This window comes from Tupaia chinensis, unplaced genomic scaffold, assembly GCF_000334495.1.
Source record: "Tupaia chinensis unplaced genomic scaffold, TupChi_1.0 Scaffold000513_1, whole genome shotgun sequence".
In the NCBI taxonomy this organism is placed as follows: domain Eukaryota; kingdom Metazoa; phylum Chordata; class Mammalia; order Scandentia; family Tupaiidae; genus Tupaia; species Tupaia belangeri.
The window spans coordinates 2719740-2744977 of record NW_006160026.1 but is presented as its reverse complement, the minus strand read 5'-3'; the positions used below and the strand labels follow the sequence as shown (position 1 = coordinate 2744977).

The following is a 25238-nucleotide window of genomic DNA, read 5'->3' as shown; positions in this document are numbered from 1 at the left end:
CCTCGGGGCTTCTTTCCTCTGTGTCCTAACACTCTGGAAAATAGCCTAATGAGGAGGTCCCAGTTTTAAATAGCTTCAGGGCGGGAAATAACTGTCCAGGGCAAGAAGGAGTTAACATGCTAGACAGAATCCCTAATTTACACTGGGGAATTGCCGACTTAACTGCTGGGAGCTGGCTCATTATTTTAATTGGATTTTCCAATGCGTTGAGCAAGTCAGCAGATTTGAGTTAGCCTTACTTCCAGAGAAACCGTTTCTGTCTGTAGAGAGGAGAGAGAGAACCACTGGGGCAGTAGAGAGAAGATGTCAGAATTAATGCAAGATGACAAAGCAAGCAAATTATGTCCTCGTTAATTAATCCAGTCTTGGTACATGTAGAGGTCGTGGAAGTGCCATCCATGGAGCCGCACCGCGCTCGCCTCCTCTCCCAGGCACCACTGCCTCATTGCCTTCAGCCAGGGGGCTGCTCCAGCAAGCAGCACAGCCGTTCAGGGGAGCCTGGGGGCACTCACCTACAGCCCCAGCGAGGGTACAGAGTCGTGTGGGGCAGTATTCAGGCCAGCCCGAATCTGTACAGTGTGGCCTACAACTGCAGCTGCTTTTTCTTTTTTCCTCAAGTTTCTTCCTTTCATGAGTGAGAGAGCCAGCACCCGCACAGGGTTTTCTTGCTGTGATCCTCCGGGGAGGTCTCTGGTTGTGAACCCAGAACTTTCCCGAGTGGGTCAACGTCACAGAGTGTCCCGGTTTCCTGTTACACCACCGTCCAGCCCCCTGTAACTGCTTCTTGACTCCTACTTTGGGATCAAGCCAGTTAATGAAAACAGATAAGGACCTCCCCTTTAGAAGCATATCTTTTAATGAGAGAGAGGTGATAAATCAGTCTACAAATAAATGGGATTCTTTTTTATGGTAAAGCTATTAAAGGGCTTTAAAAAAAAAATCAGTGTGCATGTTTGCTTATGAACATAGCAGGAAAATTGCCCCTAAAGTCCTCTCCAGTGGCTGGGATGATGGGGGCTATTTGTATGGTATTAATGTCTGCAATATCAAGGCACTGGTAAGGAATAAGTGGTTATTTTTATCAAAGCCAGTATTAAGTACAAGTATTTACTTAAATTTAAGTTCTTTCTGCATAATAAAAACATAGACCTCAGCCTTCTCTCCAAATTATAACACATTTCTGGTTGGGCTTTGTCTTAGTCTGTTGCTTCATTGCTGACAGATATGAAGCTGAGTGAATTGTGAAGAAATAGGGTTTAATAATGCACAGTTCTTTTGGCTGGAAAGTACAAGGACATCACAAAATGGCAGAACGCCCAATTTTTAGCAGAGCAGGGTGCACAGTCTTTATCCATCTGACTTGCTCTCAGCCTTTCTGGTCTCATTCCCTCTGTTTTCATACCCTCGGTGACTCAGTCAGAGCGACCCCACTCTGAAGACATTATGAGATTCAGGGGCCTCACTCTGGGATACCATGAAGGAATTAAGTTTTCACTTAAACTACTCCATAATACCACCAATATAGTCAAGGCTCAACGCAAGAAGTTCTGAGAGACCTCTGATCACTGCCCATCAAGGTGAAACTCTAAAACATGAAACTGGGGCACAAACCATAATCCAGATCATAACCAGCTTGATGAATGTACTGGCAGGAAAAAATCCCCTTTTGTGAAAAAAGAAATGTAAACAGGAATATATTTGGAAAGCATATACCTCTGCATGCCTGAACAATCTTCTCAAAGCGATTGTTCATGTGTTGAGTACTTCATAAAATAAAGAAGATACACTTTTTTCAAACATAACTCTTCAACTTCTTGTAGACTAGAACCATGTAAAGGACTTAGTTAATTCCACTTTATCACTGAAGGAAATGAAATGATTTGGAAGTTGTGTAAAAGGGAATAGTGAGCAGACAGTAAGTTTTTCGGAAAACGATAAGGAGAAACAGTTTGTCTACCATGTGATCTTATACTGGCCTCGTCATAGCTGCCTATGGAGGTGACATTGTTGTATTTTCAGCGTGTGGAATTCTTGCTCAGGCCATGAAAAGGGTTGTTGAAAGAAGTAGAAAGTAAAGACACAGGGAAGTCAGAGAGCTCTAGAACTGTGAAGTTGTGTGATCCACCTCTGGCCAGAACACCACCCTGACATAGCTGAGAGAGTGGGTTTCTCTTTGAGATCACCAAGGAGAGAAATTTTGTTTGGCTCTTTGGTGCGTATTTCCCAACAGTCCTCTTCAGGTTGTCTGCTTTCCTGTGTCCTCTCTGGGTCTTTGTCATGGCTTTCACGTAGTTAATGCTTCACTTGTTAATTAAGGCAATCTCCTTTGGAGTTTTTTTGAATTAACCTACTTTTTCCTAGGGACTAAAAAACTCTTTCCTGGAGTTTGTAATGTTGAAAGGAAGAAGGAAGGAAGAAATAAATTCTGTGGGCTTTTCATGTGGGAAAATTCTGAATTCATAATATGCATGCATGTTTTGTTTCCTTGGTTTCTTATCAACTCCCATGAATATGTGTGCAGGTAACAACAGAAATTATTTTTTTCCCTTAGATTTTTGCTACAGTGTGCATATGCTTGCCAGAGACATAGAGAAAGTGAGAAATTACCCCCTGAGGGAGATGGCCATGCCACAATCCCTTCTCCTCCGTTCTCTCGGGATTTTGGGGCATGCACACATACGTGCCCAGCGTGAGTTTCAAGCCACTGGGTCTGGGACTCAAACCATGGTTGTTCATGTGGGAGTCCAGCGCCTTAACCACTACACCACCTGCTGGCCCTGAGAAATTTTTAATTCTCAGGGTTTTCTATGGATGTAGCTACAGCCTCCTTCCCACCCCAATACCTCATCACAGCGGTAACATTACAAGGTTACTGGGTGTGTGGTCAGTACCTGCTTTCAATAGACTTTTCTTTCAGAATAACCCCCCACATATAGCCCTGAGCACAGGGTCTCAGATTTCCTTTATTGTTAGGATTTTGTCGTAACAGCCTTCAGATAAAGAGGACAATCACATTAATGTATTTTATTGTTCTGCTTCATTTTATGAAAGATTTGAGGTATTGATGAAAACCATAATTTAGGACTAAAAGTTAAAAGATTTACAGTCTCTATTTATTTCTTTTTATTTTAGAACCTTTCTTTCTCTGAATAAACAATATATCATGTTCTAAATTTCTTTTTTTTTTTAATGTAAAAAGCCTTCTCTTGAGCCAGCCTGTATCCTGGTGTCTGCACAAACAGGATCCTACATGGTAGATTGTGCAGTTTGAATCCGACCCAGCAGCTTGAGAAACATGCTGGAAACGATGCGCACATGCCCAACTTCCCGAAAGAAAAGCCAGAAGAGAAGGGATGGCAGCATGACCATTCCCCACGGGGGGTGCTCTCTCTCTCTCTCTCTCTCTCTCTCTCTCTGTGTGTGTGTGGGGGGGGTGGAAAGTACACACATGTCCTCTGGCAAACATTTTTAAATAAGAGGGTTACGCACCAGGTCCATCGTAGTCAGTGCAGTCCTTCCCACCTGCTCTCCCTCTGCCTCTAATGCAGCATGCAATACTGTGCTCATTGCGACCGCAGGTGGCAGACCCACTGCCTCCATCCCTGGAACGCAAGCACCCCAAGGGTAGGAACAGCATTCACTCACCTTTGCCCTCTCCAGCTCCCAGCATAGTGTGTGGCAGAGTGGCTGTTCAGCAAATGACAGACGGGTGGATGGGCAGACCAATAAACACACTTCTGTGTGCTTCCACCCATCATCCCGTTCTGTGGGTCTTGAAGCCTTGGTTCCATGTATGTAGAACTGATTTCACCAGCAGGACTGGGGATCTCCTTGAAGAAATAACTTCTCTTCGGACCTTGTTTTATTCCGTTCTTTCATACTTGGCCATCCCTCTCTGTTTCCCTACCACTCTTCTCTCCAACTGAGTGGTACCTTCATAACTTCTTTGTATAGACTTTTATTTGTACCACCTTAAAATCAAGGAGACCCAGGCTACTGCCTGAGAGTGACGAAAACACCCTCCTCCATAACTGTTGATTGTACTTCTTAAATAGCTCATCTTTAGTGGAATCTAGGCATGGAGGACACAGCAGTGGACACAGAAGCCAAGGCCCATCCCTGCCCTCATTGAGCTTATGTTCCAGCGGAGGAACCAGGATCCACATATAAACAAGCAGGGTAGTTTCAAATGATATGTGCTAGGAAAGAATATGAAAAGGAAACCATAGGACCTTTAGCGGCCTGGTGGCTAAAGCTGCTGGATTCCACATGACCAACTGTACAGTTCAAGCCCAGACCCAGCAGCTTGGAAAATATGCTGGGCACGTGTGCATGTGTGCTGAAAATCCCAAGAGGAGAAAGTATTGCAAGGTGGCCATACCCCCCCCAGCGCCCCCGGGTACAATTTCTCACTTTGCCTATCTTTCTCTTGCTCTCTGGCAAGTTCACACACCCTATGTCAAAACTAAAAAATTAAAAATTAAAATTTTAATTTCAAAATAATTTTTTAAATAGAAAGGAAATGGCAAAAGCCATTTCCTCCTGTGTAGTTTCCTTCTTACCCTGACAGAGACAGTTGAAGAAAAGTCAAATTAGTATCTACAGTTCCGGTAGAGACAGCATCAAAAGTGCCAGAATGATTGGAGGAGTCACTGCCCCTGTGCAGATGTTGAAGAGCATGAGCTCACACCAGCCCCCACTCATACGGCTGCAGCCAGCCCTCTGCTTAGGTGCTGTGCAGTTCTGCAGTGACGCCTCCTCTGTCTCTGTCTCTTCACCTGCAGGGCAGGGGCCAGTCATCCTGCCCATCCCTGGTGGTGCCAAGCAGGTTCAGTAAAATGAGGCATGTAAAGCTTGTTAGCGGAGCCCACTGTTGAAAACGCTCAGACCACAGTGCCCTTTAGTATTCTGTGTGTTTTCTCTTTTAACCATCTACCATCTTTCTTTCTCTTTGCTCGGCAGCTCCAGAATCTGAGCCACAATGTGATCTTCACCTTGGATTCCTTGTTAAAAGGAGACCTAAAGGGAGTCAAAGGAGTAAGTTCAAAAATTCGCTTTTTGCTTTAGTGGGATGGTCGATTTTTTTTTTTCTTTTTTAAGATCACAGTAGTACTTGTGTTTGAAAGAACATTGAATAAAAAATGTTCTTGGAAAATGATTGTTGGAAAAGATGTGCTACTTCACAGAAGCGCAACCAGATGAGGCACTTTCGGGAACGTTGGTGAGAGCCACATGGTTGGTAGAGGGTCCCAGCCCGGCCGGGTCTTTAGCTGCTCTGGCGTGACCACTGTGGATTGAGTCTCCCCGGGCCTCTGGGTTCTGCTTCATTGGCATGACCCGAAACTCACCTTCCTGCCCCCCTCAGGCCTCTTGTGTGCAATAAATGGTGCAATGTTCATCAAAGCCTCTTGTGTATTTCAAGTGTCTGATAAAGGAAGTCATTTTTGTCAGATGTTATTTCAAAATTACTTATTTTAAGCAAAAGTAAATGCAGTTTTGTTTTCTCTTTTCTAAGGATCTCAAGAAGCCATTTGACAAAGCCTGGAAAGATTATGAGACAAAGTTGTAAGTGGTTTTAATTTTGTTTTGTTTTTGTTTGTGTGTTTCTATCCTGTTGTAAGTTAAGTAAGAAAAGATGGGAACAGCAGTTAGCGTAATGGCTACGTCGCTGAACTCCCATGTAGTTGACCACAGTTCGAGTCCCAGACCTGGTAGCTTAAACTCACGCTGGGCGCATGTGCATGTGCGCCCAGGATTCCGAGAGGAGAAGGGAGTGAGGCGTGGCCATCAGCGTGGTGATTTCTCATTCTCTCTCTCTCTCTCTCTCTCTCTCTCTCTCTCTCTCTGTCTTTCCGGCGAGCGCACGCACCCTATAGCAAAAACTTCTCAAAGAAAAGATACCCGGTAAAAGGACAGAACCATTAACTAATAACTTCTCAACCAGAAACTATTTCATGCATCCTAGTAAGGACTGAGACGTTGGTAATCTGGCCTGCTCCAAGGCGATTCTGTCTGTTGTGCGTTGTCTGGAGTGAGAGACGCTTTTGCTGTCATTTCAGTAGTTATGGCTGCTTGTGTGAACCATCACGTTGTCAAGCTATAACCATTGGGACTTTTCTCTCATTCTAGTTAGCATATAACTTTGGGCCTTTCTGTTTTGTTTTGTGTGATTGTTGGGAAATTACGAAAGAATAGCCAGTGTTTGTGACATCTTTCCATTTGCCAGGACCTGCGCTAAGTGCGTTTCACGTGCGTGAGCTCCTATAGCAGCTGTTCTGTGCAGCTTTTACTCTGTTGATTTATTAGGGAAACTGAAGGCTGGAGAGGCCAAAGAGCTGACAGAAGATTATAACGCTAGTAAGCGTCCAGCTGGCATTCGCTCCAGGTCTGCCTGAGTCACAGCCCGGGCGAAGGAGTTGGCCCTGCCTCGTGGGTCACAGTGAGGGGTCAGGGAGCAAGCACTCTGTGGTGCCTGGCTCACCCTCATACTGTGCGAGCACACCTAGCTGTTTATGTTATCACTCCGAGGCATTTGTGACACCAGGCAGAACAATGGGGTGGGAGGAGATACATATTTTAAAGCCTTTAATAAAAGTCTTGGCTATAAATTTGAATAACTAGAAGGATAAGAGAACAAAATTATTTCTGTAGGCGGTGATAGCAGCGGGATTAAAAACAGCAGCAAAAGAAAAAACAGATTCAGGATTCAATATGATTTTTCCAAACTGCTCTCCTGCGTGCTTATATAGGAAGCGCACTGTCGAGGGCTGGCTGAAGAACATGTCTGCATGGGCAGTTATACATGTGCTAGGAACGAGAAGGCTCCGACGGCCGGCTGATGTCAGCGAGTATGGAGGGCCATGCTGTCTTTCTGTATGGAAGGTGAGGTGTGAGCCCTCACACTCGGGAGCTCAGTGCTCTCCCTGCCCAGAAGCGACTACGCCTGTCCTGAAAGTGGAATAGAACTAAGTACAGTGCTTCAGGATGGGAAGGGCAGAGTCTACACTGAAGGAAGAAAATACCTCACCCCAGTATGTCTCCTTCAGAAGCCATAGGAATGGCAAAACATACATAATGCGTGTCCTGTCAATTAAAGCACCACCAATTAGGTGGTAAAGCCGTATACATAACCAAGTCCGTGGGGTTGAAGATCTTGAAAATGTACTAGTGATTGGTATTATGAATATCATAGAATATACAGTTGTTTTGTTTTGTTTTTCTCAAAGAGGCTTTTGCTATAGGGTGCGTGTGCTCGCCAGAAAGAGAGAAACAGAAAACAAGAAATCACCCCCCAGGGAGGATGGCCATGCCACAGTCCCTTCTCCTCCATTCTCCTCTTGGGATCTTGGGCACACACATGCGCCCAAGCTTTATTTTTTAACTGAAGGGGCACTTCTTGGAGAGAGGGGAGAAATGAGAAAGCAACCCCTCTGGGGATAATGGCCACACTGCAGTCCCTTTTCCATTTCTCCTTTCTGGATTTTGGGCACACACAAATGTGCCTGGCATGTATTTTAAGTTGTTGGGTCCAAGATTTGAGCCGGGCAATTGGCCATGTGGGATCCAGCTGCCTTAACCACCATGCCACCAGCCAGCCCAAATATAAAACATTCTAAGATGGTCCTTTATTACACTTCTCTCACAGGATTTACGAAGTTACTTGGCTGGTCATTTGTCTGTTTTCTGCTCCAGAATCTAAACTTGGCAAAAGGAGCAGCCACATTATTCCTCTGAGTGGTGTTAGTCTCCAGGACCTGTCAGAGCCTTTGGCATGTAGTGAGTGCTCCATGTGAATATGTATTGAGGAAATAGTTGTTTCTCTGTTCATCTAGAATGCATTGCTATGTCAATGAGGGACCAACTGCCTTGTATACCTTCCTCAGTTTTCCACCTCCGTTCTTCAAGTATGGTTCATACATCAATTTTTGTTTAAACCAATTGTCGTTCACATTTTTATGAATGTAAATATTCACTGCTAATCTGGATGGTGTATTATGATTGAGTTTTCATTCCCTTAGGTTTTTTTTTTGTTTTTTTGCTTTTTCTTAATGACTTAATTGCCTCATTTGCTTCATTTTATATGAATCTTCTGGGAGCTTTGACCACCTGCCCCAGCAGTTGTCACGTACATCAGTATTTATTTAGAAATGTATTATTACACTGGTTATCTAGGTAGTATCGGTGATCGTTCAGTTTCACTTATCTTTCTAAAAATAGCCTTTTAGATCAGCAGTACAGCATCATCCTGGGACTGCCCTTTGCCTCGCTAGTTTTATATCTTCTACTTCTTGCCTAGTATAGTCCCACACTCTGCTGGTTCATCATCTCCAGAAGTTTCCAGGGAACAGTTGTTAAAAAAAAGTTGTAGTGTTTAGGTTTGGGTATGTATAAAGCATCTCCATTCTCCCATCATACAGAATGAGAGTTGAATATCAAATCCTGGTTTTATAATTATTTCCTACAAAATACCAAATGCATTACTCTGTTGTTTTCTAATTTCCAGTGTTGCCTATTTTTTCTTTTAATAAACATTTGAGGCCAGTTGGAGGCCCTCTGGGTTCTCCATAGCAATACTGAGCATGCTCACAAGGGTTTGGACTCCTATTGTTAGGTCTTATTAAACAGCCATCTTTAAAAGAAAAAAAAAAAAAAACCTGGCACACTGCCATTAACTTATTTTTATGTTTCTTCACAAATGGTAAAAAAATATTAGAGTACAAATAAGGAGTAATCATAATGTTGTGGTCGGCATTAAAAATATGGAATTACAAATTTGAAACATTTTCTGGTTTAAAAAAATCTGGTAGTCAGTGCAGCTCTTGGGGGTCTCTGCACTCCTGATGGTGCTCGCCTTTATCCGTTTTTCCAAGTCCTTTGTATCCGCCGTGTCTTACTCCAGTCTGCTCCATTTAAGAATGTACTCCTCGGGACCAGGAGGTGGTATAGCTGGACTCCCACGTGGAGGCTTGAAAATCACACCAGCCCCGTATGCAGACATGCCCACAGTCCTGAGAGAATAGAGGAGAAGGGATTGTATCCTCCGGGTGGGTGATTTCTTACTTTCCCTTTCTCTGTCTCTCTCCAGTGAGTGCAAGTGCCCTATGGCAAAAAATCTTTAAAAGAAAAAATGTACATCTTTCTGAGTTCTGTTTATTTATATGTGATATGTGGTTGGTTGCTTGCTTTTGAATTTTTGTTATTTTTAGTTAGGAAATATTAAGGTCCTCCCTTTATAAAAGGTTTTACAAAGGAAGTCTTCATCTCTCATAGTATATACATTCTATTTGCAGTTTTTCTATTGGCAGTTTTTAGTTCTTCAGTTCTAGAAACTTTTCTTATGATTCTTTTTAAGTTTCTAACTTCCTTTTTTGAACTTCTGTCATATACTGTTGGACTCTAGATTATTCTTACAAGTGCCTTCTCTTTTCTGTTTGTGTTATATTTTAGGTTATTTCTTCATCCCCCCAATACTGTTTTAATTCACATTTTTATTTTGACTATTCTAAGTTTCTAAGAGTTCTCCACCTCAGTCAGGGGTTTTGTTTTTGGTTTTGGTGTTGGGGATTTGGATTTGTTTCATTTTGCCTTTTTGTAGTTTTGTTTTGTGGATGCAGTATTTTAGCAAAAGGTTTCAAGACATTTTCTAAAATGTTACTCTCTTATAACCTTTGGCCATCCTCACCCCACCTTCCCTCTTTGTACCTTGGCTCACCCTCACTTTCACTTTGAAGGCAGTCCTCAATTATCTTACAAGCCTTTGCTGCCCATTCCTGTTTCAGAGCAGGACGCGCAAACCTAGACTGAAAGCTTGTGTGTGTCAGCAGGGCTTGTCAAGAAAGCAGGCAGCCTGCTTTTTAGATTTCAGTTCTAGGATGTCAGCAAGCTCTTTTACTGGAAGTCTTCCAGACATCAGTACCTGAGGTCTGTCTTCAGGGACCCGCTAGTTCCTTCCTCCCCTGCCTAGTGATTGCACAGGGTGGAGTTCTAGAAGCTACGTAACAGGAAGGCTTGGAGCCCTCGAGTTCAAAGTGCAGACTGTTCTCTCTTCATCCATGATCTTCCAAATGTTTGTTGATTCTGTCATCCATTTTTGTCTGGGAGAGTATACCTTTTCTATGTCTTTACTACCATGTTAGTGGGGTTGCTGGAGAAAAAAGAAACAGAACACAGGTAGTGGTCAAACCACCATGTTAAAACAGAGGTTATTATTATTAAATTATGCCTCCCCCCCCCCATATTTCTTCTCAAGCAGTTCTTACCACCCCCATCAGTGGAGAAAGCTAAAATGTATTCTTTTTCTGGTAAAATCTGTGCCATCACACCTCTTTGCCAAGGTTTGCAGCTCTGATTAGAGTTGCTTCCATGTGACATTAGGGTATAAGAGTAAATTCCAGGCAGATTTATAGTGGATTTTCCATTGGGTCGATGGGTTGGTTTTCTACTCTGTTTATACTTAGACAAGGATATTGGGTTTCTTAGGGGTTTGGTTACCCCCCACCGCCATCACCACAACTTAAAAGAGTTGAAGGTTAAATCAGTTAGTATTTGCATTTTCAGTGAGAAATTACAGGTTGTTTCTGAAATAATAAGTCTGTTCTCAAGTTAAGTGGATTTTTGAAAAGAGGGCCATGATCACTGGTGTTATTAGCAGAGTATCATCTATCGGAGCCGAGTGCTGGCCTTAGGTACCATAGGTTTAATGTGGATTGTCTTTGTTCCCTGGTTCTCTCCTGCCCAACCCTCCCCATTGAAGAGCATTTTCATAGAATTCCAAATTACACATCAGGATCTCTCCCAATCCTGATTTCGTCTAATCAAATGCCAAGTGGCTGAATGACTAAAATGTGTTGTTGGGATGTGGAAATAGCCCCCAAGTTCGGAGAAATACTGGGAATTACCTTGAACTAATTTTTGTGCCTACCCACAAAAACCATTGTATACTTGGTCTTGAAACAGTTCCAAGTCTTACAATCTATTGATAATCAAGAGAAGCCTCAGGTCTCCAACTTTTTCATTCTTTTTCATCATAAATTACTTTACCCAAGAAAAGGTAATCTGCCAAAATTTCTTGTACCAACCAAAATGTAAGAGAATTTATATGAATCTATCATCTGTAAGATGAAAGGTAAATGTAAAATATTTCCCAGATGAAAATCTATAAAGTGTATTCTCTTTCAACTTAGATATTTGCTTCTAATAGATTCTACTAACTTAAGACGCCTTGTCCCCTTAGTAATTAAGAAATAATCAGGAAAGATGTGAGTATGAATTGTTTGTTAATAGACCTTATTATTAAGCAAAGTACGGAAATTTCCCCTGTACTCTGCCTCCCCTATACAGGTCCAACCTCCCTAACTGTCACCCCTCACTGGAGTGCTTCATTGGATGTAATTGGTGAGCCCACACTGACTCATCGGTACCACCCAGCATTCACAGTTCACAGTAGTTTGCTCTTCTCCCCCTCCACAGAGATTTTTGCCATAGGGTTCATGCACTGGCCAGAGACACAGAAAGCAAGAAATCACTCCCCCAGAGGTGATTTCACCACAATCCCTTCATTCTCCTCTCAGTATATCGTGTACACACACACACATACACACACACACACGCACCTGGTGTGAGTTTTGATGCACGGTTGACCACATGGGAATCCTGTGCCTTCACCACTACACTATGTTACCCACCAGCCCCCACAGTAGTCCACTCTTAGTGGTGTACATCAGCATGTGTGTGTTTAAATGACATTTGCTGTAATTGCAGTACAAAAATCGAGAAGGAGAAGAGAGAACATGCGAAGCAGCACGGGATGATCCGCACAGAGATCACAGGAGCTGAGATTGCAGAAGAAATGGAGAAGGAGAGGCGCCTCTTTCAGCTCCAAATGTGTGAAGTAAGAACAGACTTTCTACCATTTGTCCGGATTTTTAGTGACTGCAGTCTTGGGCTAGTCAGCATCTTTATACCTAAAGGCAGGTGGTATTTGATTATTTGAGAAGGGGACTGTTTCTCAAGGATTCTAATCTTCCTTTTTTTCCAAGCCTTTCGGGATCCACCATTACACTGTCTCGTTCTTTGAGCCTTTCCTGTGGGGCTTTTTAAGCCAAAACAGGATTCTTTGGTGAGAAACTTGATGTTGCTTGTGCGTGATGCCATGGTGGGGGTGAGTTGGTGAGAGGTTAACACTGGTGAATAGTGAGTTTTACCAGTAGAAGCTGAGAGCATGTTTTTTTTTTTTTTAACCGTGTGTCCAGTTTGAATGAAACTTTAAATGAAGTATTTATTAGGAAAACCTGAATTCCCAAACAATGCAGTGAAAAGCATGCTACCTTAATGTAGAGCAGTGGTTCTCAAACCGATTTCCCACTGAACACTTGCACTCTGACCTGGAGGCCAACACTTCTGACACCACTGCTCTTGAGTAATGGAGTTCCTTCTATGGCTCTCTGAAATTATTCAGATGCAGGCTTTTCTCTAAGTATATCTCCACTAAATTTTCTTTTCCATCTTTCTTTTTCCTCATAAATCTTGGCTCCTTGAATTTGCCTGCTTATGAATACAGTAAAACTAGTAATCAAGAAGCAAGCAATGTCAATAAACTATCTTGACCAGTAGTAAAATTCAGAACCAGTCATATTTCACTAACTGTATAAATTACTTTTGTTTTTGAAGAGAGATTTTGGCTATAAGGCACATGTGCTCACCAGAGAGACAGAAAGCAAGAAAACACCCCTTGGGAGATGACCATGCCATAATCCCTTCTCTTCTATTCTTGTGATTTTTGGGCACACACACACATACCTAGTACGCATTTCAAGCCACTAGGTCTGGGATTTGAACCAGGATTAACCACATGAGAATCCAGTGCCTTAACCACTATGCCACCTGTTGGCCCCCAACTTGTACAGGTTATTAATAAATTATTTTTCATTTTATTCTTTCATTTTTGAGTAGCAAAAAAAAAAAAATTTCGAATTCACCTTTCTAGCCTAAAAGCTTCAATATCTTGCAGCACATTTCTCAAAAAAAAGGCTCTAGTTTTGCAAAGAACGTTGTTTCAGGTCTTGTTTGCGTGAACTAGAAGTTTGAGATCCGCTGCATTGAGGAGAAATAAGTCAGTTATTCTACAGTGTCTGTGTTTTACTTATGCTTGTCAAGTAAACTAATCATAAAAATGTATAGAAATGCTAATACTCTAAACAGCGCGTTTTGCACCCAATGCATTTGTGACAATGCCAGCGCAGTGTTACCTGATCAAACTCACTTGTGTGAGGGCCACCCGAGGCCCATTAACCTGCGCAGACTCCTGAATGGTGTCCTGCCACCCGAGAGCATGACTGAAGGACCCTGTCTGGAATCATCAACATAAAATTCCGTTTTATTTCCACAGTATCTCATTAAAGTTAATGAAATCAAGACCAAAAAGGGTGTGGATCTGCTGCAGAATCTTATAAAGTATTATCATGCACAGTGCAAGTAAGTAGAATGTTGCAAGCATTGTTATTAGAAGCTCGAGAAAGACTTCTTTGACTCCACTGGTTTTCTTAATTCTCTTTTTTCATTCTGTTGTGATAAAATGATCTTCTGCAACTAAATGGATAAGAAATGGTATTGTCTTCTATCTTCTATGTTTTATGTAAATAGTAGCTCAAATTAAATTAGGGCAGCTCTTCAGTTTCTAGAAAATGCTGTCCTCTTCCCTTCTTTTTTAAGAGAGATTTTTGTTATAGGGTGTATGTGATCACCGAAGAGACAAACAGAAAGCAAGAAATCACACACACACACACCCCAGGGTGGATGGCCATGCCATAATCCCTTCTCCTCCGTTCTCTTCTTGGGATTTTGGGCACGTATACACACGCCCGATCTGAGTTTCAAACCACCAGGTCTGGAACTTGAGCCGAGGTTGACCATGTGGGAGTCCAACACGTTAACCACTACACTACCTGATGCTGATGGCCCCCAAATGGTCATCTGGACAGCCTGTGGAGCACTCATGACAAATGTGTGAGCCCCTGTCACTAAAGAGGCCTTTTTGGTGCCCTCCTCTGCTACCTGGCATTTTATTTCTGATTGGATGATTTGCACCGTGCATGTATCCCCAGATTTGTTTGACTTTCATCTCAATTAAATGAAATTAAATACTTTTTGAGCATTATGAGTACTTGGAGTTTCTACACGATTTCTATGAAATTGGCGTTACATTTGTCTCCTTATATTTCAGGGGCTCCCTCTTTATTATGTTCAGAGTCTGAGACACCACATTTGCTTATTTACTTCTTGCCTACTTATTGGGTTAACTTCCATGTTCCATGGGTTTTCTGGTAGACTGTATGAAAATATGTCAGTCACTATTAAGATCTGTGTTAATTGGTGGACGTTATAGACAATACAGTGAAAGGACCTTCCACAGTGGTCCAGACAGCTCTTATACTGAGGAGGGGGTAGTGAGGGTACTGTGAAAGAGATGATGGTAGTTGGGATTGAACTTGGAGGATGGCTTAAGAGTTGGCTTTTACAGCCTGCCAGAAGTCTCTCACTAGGGCAGAGAGGGATTAGCAGGAGGAAACTCTGCACAGTACAGACCTCCTTTTGGAGAGAGGTGGGAGACATCACTTTGTAGGAATGGGTTATAATAGGATGCAACTATAAGTTGCTACGTGGTTGAACCTCAAGAACTCCTTCACTTGCAAGAAGTCAGGGCAGTTTTCTTTCAAGGACTATTTTTATATTCCTAACTACTTCCACTTTTTTTTTTCCTTAAAAATTATTTTAACTTTATTTTTTAATTTGCTCAGAGAGAGAGAAAGTTAGAAAGCAAGCCTCCAGGTTTGGGACTCAAACCATGGTTGGCCGTGTGTGAGTCCAGCGCCCTTAACCACCACACTACCTGCTGGCCCCCTCCATCAGTTTTTTTAAAAAACTAAATAGATTTTAGGAGTTTGAACCTGTATTCTCAGCTTAAATTTAAAAAAAAAAAAAAAAAATTCTTCTTCTGAGTTCTTATTCCCATTTCCCAAAATGATTTTTTTTTTTTTTTCTGGAGAGATTTTCACTGTAGGGCGCATGCGCTCGCCAGACAGACAGAGAGAGACATAGAGACAGAGAGCGAGAAATCACCCCCCAGGGGGGATGGTCACGCCGCAATCCCTTCTCCTCCATTCTCCTCTCGGGATCTTGGGCACGCACGCACACGCGCCCGGCGTGAGTTTTAAGCCACCGGGTCCGGGACACGAACCGCGGTCGACTACGTGGGAGTCCAGCGACATAGCCATTACGCTAACTGCTGGTTCCCACAAAATGATTTTTAGTACAAAGTTAGTTAGTATGCAACAGTGAACTTGCTCTTGTAACACCTTATGTCATCATAACTCTTCACTGTGGATGCAGCTGCTACAGTGGAAAAATAAAGGGAGCAGAAAGAAGAGCTCTCAGCTTTTTCATACCCATTTCAACTCGCCCACACTAATTGCTCCTCCCTTTCAAATACATACAGTGTCAGTAACATGCTGCTTTCATAACAAACATATTATCTTCTTGCTCACCACAGCTAACAAGTATAATCTTCAGTCAAGAGCATTTACAAACATTACTTTGTTGTCCTTCATCTTACAGACAATAATTAAACCAGAGTGTATAGACCCTGGCAAAGTTCTTTACATGTATTTTCTCATTTAATTTTCACAACAGTCTGAAAATTATAGCTCAGAAAGAAGCAGTAACATGCCCAAAGTCATATTCATTCAATTAGTAGATGTTTGATAAATGTATCAAAATAAATTAAGTACAGGAAACCAAAGAAAAAAATAAATAGGACTTCAAAATTAAAAATTTGGGTCCAGCAGGTGGCATGGTGGTGTTAAAAAATAAAATGAAATAAGGGACCAGCAGTTAGTGTAATGGCTATGTCACTGAACTCCCATGTAGTTGACTGCGGTTCAAGTCCCGCGTGCATGCTCAAGATCCCAAGAGGAGAATGGAGGAGAAGGGATTGTAGCATGGCCACCCCCCTGGGGGGTGATTTCTCGCTTTCTAACTCTTGTCTTTCTGGCGAGCGCACGCACCCTATAGCAAAAACCTTTCCAATCAATCAATCAATCAATTAAAATAAACCAGGTAATTTAATAGAGTCGAGTTTTAATAGAGCAAATCTTAACAGGATTTAAATTGGGTGGTTGTCCCCGGACTTCCGGAAAACTCTGGCTAGCCTCATGGTCAACTTAGTATTTAAGTTCTGGAAAAGGAAAGCGGTGGGTACAGGAATGGGAACGTGATGTACAAAAACAAAAGGGAAGGAATGAGGTAGGGAAACAATTTGGGTTGTTTACCTTCTGAAGTTTGTCTGTATTCACACAGTTTTAAAGGTAGGATGCCTGTAATTGACTGTAACCTACCAGCCAGCCTTGAAAAACAGCCTAACGTGTATGATTTTGGCTTATCCATAGGAATCCAAGTGTGGGAGTACAGTGGGAGTACAGAGCCATTTTAGGCCAAAATAGTCTAACAGTGGTTTAAGTGATGGACTGCTACAGTTTGAGTCCCAGACCTGATGCCTTGCTTTCTCACTTTTCCTTCTCTCTCTGGTCAAAATAAAAAATAATAATAACTAAAATTAAATAAATCTTTAAACATAAATTAAAAACTTGTTTATGAAAGGATACTATCAAGAAAGTGAAAAGACAACCTACACAATAAGAAAAATACTTGAAAATCATCTATCTGTCAAAGGTCTAGTACCTAGCATATAAAAAAACTCAACAACAAAGAGTTAACCTAATTCTTTAAATGTTTAAAGAATCTCAATAACCATTTCTTTTTTTTTTTTTTTTTTTTTTTTGGAGAGGTTTTCGCTATAGGGCGCATGCGCTCGCCAGACAGACAGAGACTTAGAGACAGAAAGTGAGAAATCACCCCCCAGGGGGGATGGTCACGCCACAATCCCTTCTCCTCCATTCTCCTCTCGGGATCTTGGGCACGCACGCACACGCACCCGGCGTGAGATTTAAGCCACCGGGTCCGAGACGTGAACCGCGGTCGACTACGTGGGACATAGCCATTACGCTAACTGCTGGTTTCCTGAATAACCGTTTCTCAAAAAAAGTTATATAAATAGCCCAAAAATTACATAAAAAGATGTTTCACATCATTAGCCATTAGGGAAATGCAAATCAAAACTACAATGAGATATCACTTCATATAACCCTAGGATAGTTATAATTAAACATACACACAAATAAATGGAAAATAAGTCTTAGTGAAGATGTAGAAACCTACAAATTGCTGGTAGGAGGATAAAATGGTACAACTGCTTCAGAAAACAGTTTGTAACAATAAATGTAGAGGGACCAGTAGGTGGTGTGGTGGTTAAGACACTAGATTCTCACGTGACCAACCATGGTACAAGTCCTGGACCTGGTGACTTGAAAATCTTGCCAGGCACATGTGCATGCATGCCCAAAATCCCCAGAGGAGAATGGAGAAGAGATTGCAGCATGACCATCCACCTCTACAAATAATTTCTCCCTCTCTCTCTCTCTCTCTCTCTCTCTCTCTCTCTCTCTCTGCCTCTCTCCTGCAAGTACATATTCCTATGGCAAAAACCTAAAAAAAAAAAAAAAAAAATCACTTATCATGTGACCCAGCAATTCCTCTTCTAGGTATTTGAAAACATTTCAACAAAAGGTACATACATGAATATTTATAGCAGCATTTTTTACATTGTTTAAAATGTGGAAACACCCAAATATTCAACAGCTAATAAAAGAGCAAACAAAATATGGTATATTCACACAGAAAAACATTGAACCATAAAAAGGAGTGTAGTATTATTGTACATGCTACAGTATGGGTGAACTTTTGAAACATGCTCAGTGGTGACTCGGCCTCAGCAGCACTAGTAGTAGGGTGCAGCTGCAGGAGGTTGGGCCATGTGGAAGTTTCTAAACAGGCTGAGCAAGATGCACACCCATATTCTCAGCCAACTGTGAGGCTGGGGCAGAATTGTGACAAGGTGAGACCCTATCAAAAATGCCCCCCATGAAAACAAAAACCATTGTACTAAGAAGCCAAACACAAAAGATGATGCATTGTCTGATTCCATTTACATGAAATGTCCAGGAAAGGCAAATCTATAGAGATAGAAAGCAGATTAGAGGTTGTCAGTGGATAGGGGAAGAGAAAAATAGTGTCATTGCTAACATGTACAGAGCTGCTTTTTGGCAATAAAAATGTTTTGGGATTATATAGTGATGATGGCTATACAACATCCTAAATATGCTAAAAACAACTGAAGAAGCAGTACATTTTAAAATAGTAAACTTGGGGACCAGCACGTGGCATGGTAGTTAAGGCAATGAACTCCCACATGGCCGACCATAGTTGGAGTCCCAGACCTGGCAGCTTGCTTTTTCACTTTCCTTCTCTCTCTCTCTGTCTATCTCTCTAGTCAAACTAAATAGCAATAATAATAAAATAATTCTTTTTTTAAAATGATTAATTTTATGTTACATTAGTTTCTCAATAGAAAGAATGCAAAACACACACACACACACACACACACACACACACACACACACACACACCAAAACAAAAAGAGTTTTGTTTTGTTTCCATGCCTTCAATAGAGTGTATTAGCTACAAGGTAATGGAACTGAGTCTTTGACCCAGTTCTCTAACTCCAGGGCACGCTCTTCGAGAGTATACCTTTTTTTTTTTTATTAGATTAAACCTGTATTTTAAAAATAACAATAATAATAATAATTTTCTTATGCGAGCTCAGCATACCACTCTTTGACCAAGGACGTATGTTGACAATTCAGATGCGGTTAATTAGGACTTTAACTGCTGTACATTTTCTTAATACCAAGGGGATACATGGAAGTATCTGGAAGAAAAAAATCTGTTACCTGGAATGCCAGAAATCAGCACCTGACTTAGTCAAAGGCTGAAGCTTGAAAATCAGGCTTTCAGGAGGGGTTGATGGTGGGCTTGTTAGTGGATCACTTTGGTTTTTGACATATTTTGTAGTTTAATAAATGATCTCCATGTACTCCAAGATATCCTAACTTTTGAAAAATGTAATTCTGTTCTCTGAACCTTTCAGCCTGTAGCCAAATAGCATCTCCTTCTAACCCAAGCCAAACAGAATCTGTGATAAGGGGAATCAAGGAGATCCTCTCATCTCTCCTGGTTTTTCTTCCCTATCACCTTTGGACAGAATGACTTTTGGGAAACACACGTTCTAGTTCTTTCCAAGGAGGATCCATACTGCCCAGTGGCCGAATGACGGTTAGACCTTCACGAGCTTGCCCTGCAGCCATGTGTCTGAAAGCTGAGCCTGTCCGCGTAGATGTGAGGCCCTCTATGCATCAGATGGCAACTTAACATTTTTCTAAAGTTCCGGTCATTAAAATATGGTAATGTTTCTTTCAAGCTGCTTATTTAAAACATGGCATCAGTTTCTTTTCCCTAAGGTCAGAGAAATAATGAGACCTATTTAGTTGGCCTTTTGCCATCATGTATTAAAGTACTTCTCTGTGCCTGTCCTGGAAAGTATGTTAGAGCTAGTGCTCATGAGAGCTCTCCAAGGTACATGAGGCTGTCTTTGTTTCCTGTTTGAGGACACTGAGTCTCGGGGGTCCAAAGATTACGCTGTTTTTAAGTGGTACAGCTGAAATTTAGACCCACACCAACCAACTTGTTAGTGACCTGTGCTCCAGAGATAGAAAAACTCACTTTCAAATCCCAGTTCTGTCAGTGACTTGATGACCCTAGTCAGGCCACTCAGCTTCTCTGGGCCTCAGTTTTGTTTTCTGTCCTACATGGTGATAACAATAATTACTGATTTCCTTGGGTTATAATGAGCCTTTTTTTCACTTTTATTGACTTACACAATTTATTATAAAGGACACAAATGGATGAAGAGCCAGATAAAGAGATGCACTGGGTGAGGGAGGTCCAGAAGAGTCTAGAGCACAAGGAGCAGACTCTGTCCCCATGGAGTTGGGGTCATTGGCCTGGGTGCATGTGCTCATCAGAGAAAAATGGAGACAGAGAGAGAAAGCACCCCCTACTGGAGCATGGGCACATTGAATCCCTTCTATCCTCTCCCGTGTTAAGATTTTGGGCATGCACGTACACATACATCAGTGTGTTTTTCAAGTCATCAGTGCTGGGATTCGAACAATAATCATAAACTGACCAAGGGACAATGGACTGTTACAGAGGTCATTTCCTCCTATACGTGTTAAATTCTGTGATAGCTGATCAGAATTTACACTTGTGCCCTCACCTGTCAGTTGTTGGGACACATTTATCTGTAGTAGTTCATCTGATGCCTCTTGAAGCTAGAAGGAATCCACATTTGGAGATAAGCAGCTGATATTCAGTCAGGTCTGTAACCTGTCCACAGTTAGACACAGAGTAATGTTAGAGCCACATGTGAGTGCATTTTACTCTTCAGCGCTTGACTCCTCACTGAACTAGAACCAACTAAAATAGAGGAAGGAACAAAAAGGGGACCAGGAAGCCCTCTGCCCTCAGGGAAATGTGGGGCTGTGTCCCACCCCATCTCAAGCTCCAGCACAGAGGGTCACCAGAGGACAGTGCAGTAGACAGCATGTTACACTTGGCTGTTTGTGGGGTTCCTGGCTACCACGAGCACTTTGTTCAGAAGAGAGTCCTGCAACCAGTCCTCCACTCCTGCTGTTTACTGAAGACTATAGTAGAAGTTGGCTCTAGGATGACCTTGCAAGGGACACACCTCGATCGTGCCCTTCCAGTCTAAATGTCGATTCTTCAGTTTTGTTTTGCCTGAGTGTAATATGATCCTTCTTGGGGGAGAAATATCTAGAAAATCTTGTTAAGGATAAATTTTAAAATCCTATAATCTCTTCAAAAGAAGTCTACTGGACTTATGTATCTGGTTTATCATGTTTACAAAAATGGGGGAACCAGCAGTTAGCATAATGGCTATGTCGCTGGACTCCCACGTAGTCGACTGCGGTTCGTGTCCCGAACCCAGTGGCTTAAAACTCACGCCGGGCGCGTGTGCGTGCGTGCCCAAGATCCCGAGAGGAGAATGGAGGAGAAGGGATTGCGGCGTGACCATCCCCCCTGAGGGGTGATTTCTTGCTTTCTGTCTCTATGTCTCTCTCTGTCTGTCTGGCGAGCGCATGCGCCCTACAGTGAAAATCTCTCCAAAAAAAAAAAAAAATGGGATTATGCCTTGCATGCTGTTCAACTGTGTTTATTCTGGGGCCTGTAGGTGGCATGGTGTTTAAGGCACTGGACTCCCACATGGGTGATGCAGTTCAAGCCCAGAACCTGGTGATTTGAAAATCACTCTGGGCATTTGTGTATGTGTGCCTGAAATCCTAAGGGGAGAATGGAGGAGAAGGGAATGCCATGTGGCTATTCCCCTTGGGGAGGAGGAGAGTTGTGGATTTCTCACTTCCTCTCTCTGTCTCTTTCTGAGCACATCCACACTACAGCAGAAACCTTTAAAGAAATTATTATTATTTTGTTATTTTCATTGCCTGAGGGTGCATGTGCTCATCAGAGAAAGTTGGAGAGAGAGAAAGCACCCCCTACTGGGGCATGGTCACATTGAATCTCTTTTTCCCTCCCTTTGTGAAGATTTTGGGCATGTATATACACACATCCAGTGTGTTTTTCAAGCCGTCAGTGCTGGGATTCAAACAACAGTCAGCCATGTAGGATCTAGCTCCTTTAACCAGTAGGCTACAAGGCCAACCTTGTTTGGTTTTTTGTTGGGTTTTGCCATAGGGCATGTGTGCTCAGTGGTAGACAGAAACAGAGATTGTGGCCATGCCATGGTCCTCCTCCTCTCAGGATTTTAGGCATGTACACATAGCATGCCCAGTATGTCTTCCAAGCTGCTGGCTCAAAGATTTAAACCACATAGTCGACCATGTGGGATCCAGCCACCTCAACGTCCATGCCATCTGCTGGCCTGTTTGTTCTTTATGTAGAGTAGCTCTGACCAGTAGAACCTGTGATGGTGGAAATCTTCATCACCTTTGCTTTAGTGATGAACTTGTTCAGACTCTCTGCCACGGGGATAGAAACGTTCATACTCTGCTGCCTAACATGGTACCCACTAGCTACATTTGCCTAGGGAACCCTTAAAAGATGGCTAGTGAAACTTCAGGAACTGAATTTTTAACTTATTTTAAATAGCCACTTATGACCGGTGGCTTCCATATTGAAAAACAGAGATCTAGAGTATTCTCATTCAGTTCATCTTTTTTTTTTTTTTAATAAACATTCCTAAAGTCCCTTTGTGTTGAAAATGAAAATGAAACACACTTATAAAAATCCTGCAAAGAATCTGTATCCCTCCAGGAGGGAAATGTGTCTTTGTTTGATAAACCTGTGCATCTCCAGAGCACATTCTAACTGCCCCACACTTTACTGGGTGGTTTCATACATGTTATTTGCCCAATTTAGACATGAGCAAAGCAAGACTGAGACAAGTAAAAATGACTCATCAAGATCCCATATCTATTAAATCTCTGGACACAGATTCTCAGTCATAATTAGCTGGCCCTGTAGCCTTCACTGTTTCTGCTGTAAGAAGTCCTCATCAGCGTCAGTTCATACTTAGGGTTCTACCTTCAATACCCTCTTCTAGGAATTATTTAAGTGCAGTATCAGACCAAATAGGTTTCGCTGTGATCAACCTTGTAGCCATACTTCTACCTCCTTGGCATTCACCCATTCCTTGACGTGAAAGATGCTAGAGCCATGCTAGCCACACTAAGGCTGGAATCTCGGCTGGGCACAAGTGCTCAGCACTTCGCACTTCCATCCCCTTGACTGGCAAGACCAAGGGAGGCTGTAGCAGCTGACCTGAGTGTCGGCAGAATGAGAGTTCAGCCAGTGGCTATATAGCAAGGAAGCGCATTCCAGGCAGAGAGAGCAGCGTTTGCAGAGATGGGAGTAAAGGAGCAAGGAGGAAGAACAAGCAAATGGAAATAATGTAGCATGGCGGGAGCCTGGAGTTTTTAAAGGAAAATGATAGGAGATAAAACTGGAAACCATTCAAGGGACAGAACATACGAGTTCTTTCATTCTCCAGAGAGGTTTAAGTTGCATCTCTGTCGGCTGTCACGAAAACCTGAATGTTAGAAAATTGGGGTTTAAATGTAGTTTTTCCAGTTGAATGGTCAATCACAAGCCCTCTCTTCTATCTCTGTTGCTTACTTTCAAAGGATAATGTTTCTTTCCCTTATTTTAGTAAGTGTTCCCTGCCAAAGATAGAAACCTTAAAGTATCTTGGAACTGACAAGATTGCACTAACCACTCTGAGGGCCAGTTCTAATAGGATGTATTATTGCCACTGACTGTACTTGTATTAAGCCTTTAAAAATATGGCTCCTACGATGTGCCTAAAAAGCCCGGATCCTGTTTTATTCATTCCTAGCCACTTACTGAGGAGCCACTCTGTGCTGGGCCCACTGTGAAGTGGAGATGAGATGGTCTTTGTCCCCAAGATCATCCGCATTTGTAGACAGCAGAACAGATAAAGTGCATTGAGAAGTACTCTGCTGCAGGGTCATGGTTAGAGAAATTGCCAGTAGGCCAAAGAAAATTCCAAACACCCGTTTCTGGAGATCTGTTGTATATTTCTCTAAACTGATGTCATAGACTGGGTACCTATAATATTGGGTTATTAGAAAAGTCATGACATATTTTTCTGTTTTTCTGTGAAAAAATGTGTCATGATTTTCCTGATGACCCAATAAGTAGAAATGTCTTCCTGAGACGAGCTCTTTCCTTGATAGTTGGCTTCAGAATCAGGTGGACCTGCAGTTTAGACCTCTGAAGCCCACCCTGCAGTTTACTAGTTGTGTAAGCTAGTTATAGACCCCGTGCCTCAGTTTACCCTTCTGAATAAATGGAGATGAGGTTGAAGTACTTGAAAGTTGAATAAACGTGGTGACTGGTATAAAGTGCTCCATGCAACGCTGGGCATGTGACAGCTGTCTAGCTGATGATAGCTCTTGTCCAGGTGAGATAAGGCAGCCTTTTTATATATGTGGTAGGATAAGATTTTCCAGATCCATTGGTACCATTGCTTTGAAGTCCTGTGTTTCAAGTGTGTGTTGGACACAGATATCTTTGGGAACTGAATGAAGGCTGATCCTCCTCCTGCCTTTATCTCTAGTTCGCTCACTTCTCTCTTGATAATGTCCTATTGGCTTTAATGTTCCCCTGGTGAATGTGCGTGTCTGTCTCTCTCTCTTTTAAATTCAACTATGGGGACCAGCAGTTAGCGTAATGGCTATGTCGCTGGACTCCCATGTAGTCAACCACGGTTTGCGTCCTGGACCCGGTGGCTTAAAACTCATGCCGGGCGTGTGTGTGTGCGTGCCCAGGATCCCGAGAGGAGAATGGAGAAGAAGGGATTGCGGCATGGCCATTCCCCCTGTGGGGTGATTTCTCACTTTCTGTCTCTCTGTCTCTCTCTGTCTGTCTGGTGAGCGCACGCACCCTATAGCAAAAACCTCTCCAAAAAAAAGAATTAATTAATTAATTAATTAATATATAGATAAATAAATTAATTAATTAAACTATGACACAAACAGACAATCTTTATATAGAAGGGCACGCATGGTGAAATCACTGCATTGGGACTATCGCTTGCAGTGTCTTTGTGATTATGAGATGTAGATTATGGTAGCTATAAGTTATTTGTTGGTACATCCTTATAAAATACTTAAATTAGCTTTGTAACTGTTTTATGTCAATCACTGGACTTTTCTTTTTTTAAATTTTTACAGGTAATTATGGTTCTTTTTTTATTCTGCTGGTAAATTTCTGATGTTTTTCATTATAGTTTCTTTCAAGATGGCTTGAAAACAGCTGATAAATTGAAACAGTACATTGAAAAACTGGCTGCTGATTTATATAATGTAAGTTTTTTTTATAAAATACATGCATTTTAACTTCCCTGGATTAATGTCAGTAAAGTTGAGATCTGTACATTCTAGTAGGATCTGTTGCTAATTAACAGACAATACCTGAGTCTAAGTCCCTTAAGAAAATAGTTTACTCAGCTCACAGTCTGTAGGTAGAGAGGCCGCACCTGGTCAAGGTCTCGCAGAACCTTGAGATATCACATCACAAGGACAAGAATGGAGCAGAGGAAATGTGTCTATCCAGTCTGTTTTCTGTCCCATTTCCTCTCCTGATAACCCCCCAGAAGACAATCAGGG

General features: G+C 42.1%; 1 protein-coding gene across 1 annotated transcript in view; it reads left to right on the top strand.

The window, feature by feature from the left end:
- Window positions 1-25238, top strand: part of ASAP1 (ArfGAP with SH3 domain, ankyrin repeat and PH domain 1) — a 359138-nt gene that overhangs the window by 224877 nt on the left and 109023 nt on the right. The window contains exons 5-9 of the mRNA XM_027775016.1: window positions 4963-5037; window positions 5516-5565; window positions 11761-11890; window positions 13388-13473; window positions 24860-24935. Coding sequence (XP_027630817.1) covers window positions 4963-5037; window positions 5516-5565; window positions 11761-11890; window positions 13388-13473; window positions 24860-24935 — 417 coding nt within the window. The remainder of the gene's footprint in view (window positions 1-4962; window positions 5038-5515; window positions 5566-11760; window positions 11891-13387; window positions 13474-24859; window positions 24936-25238) is intronic.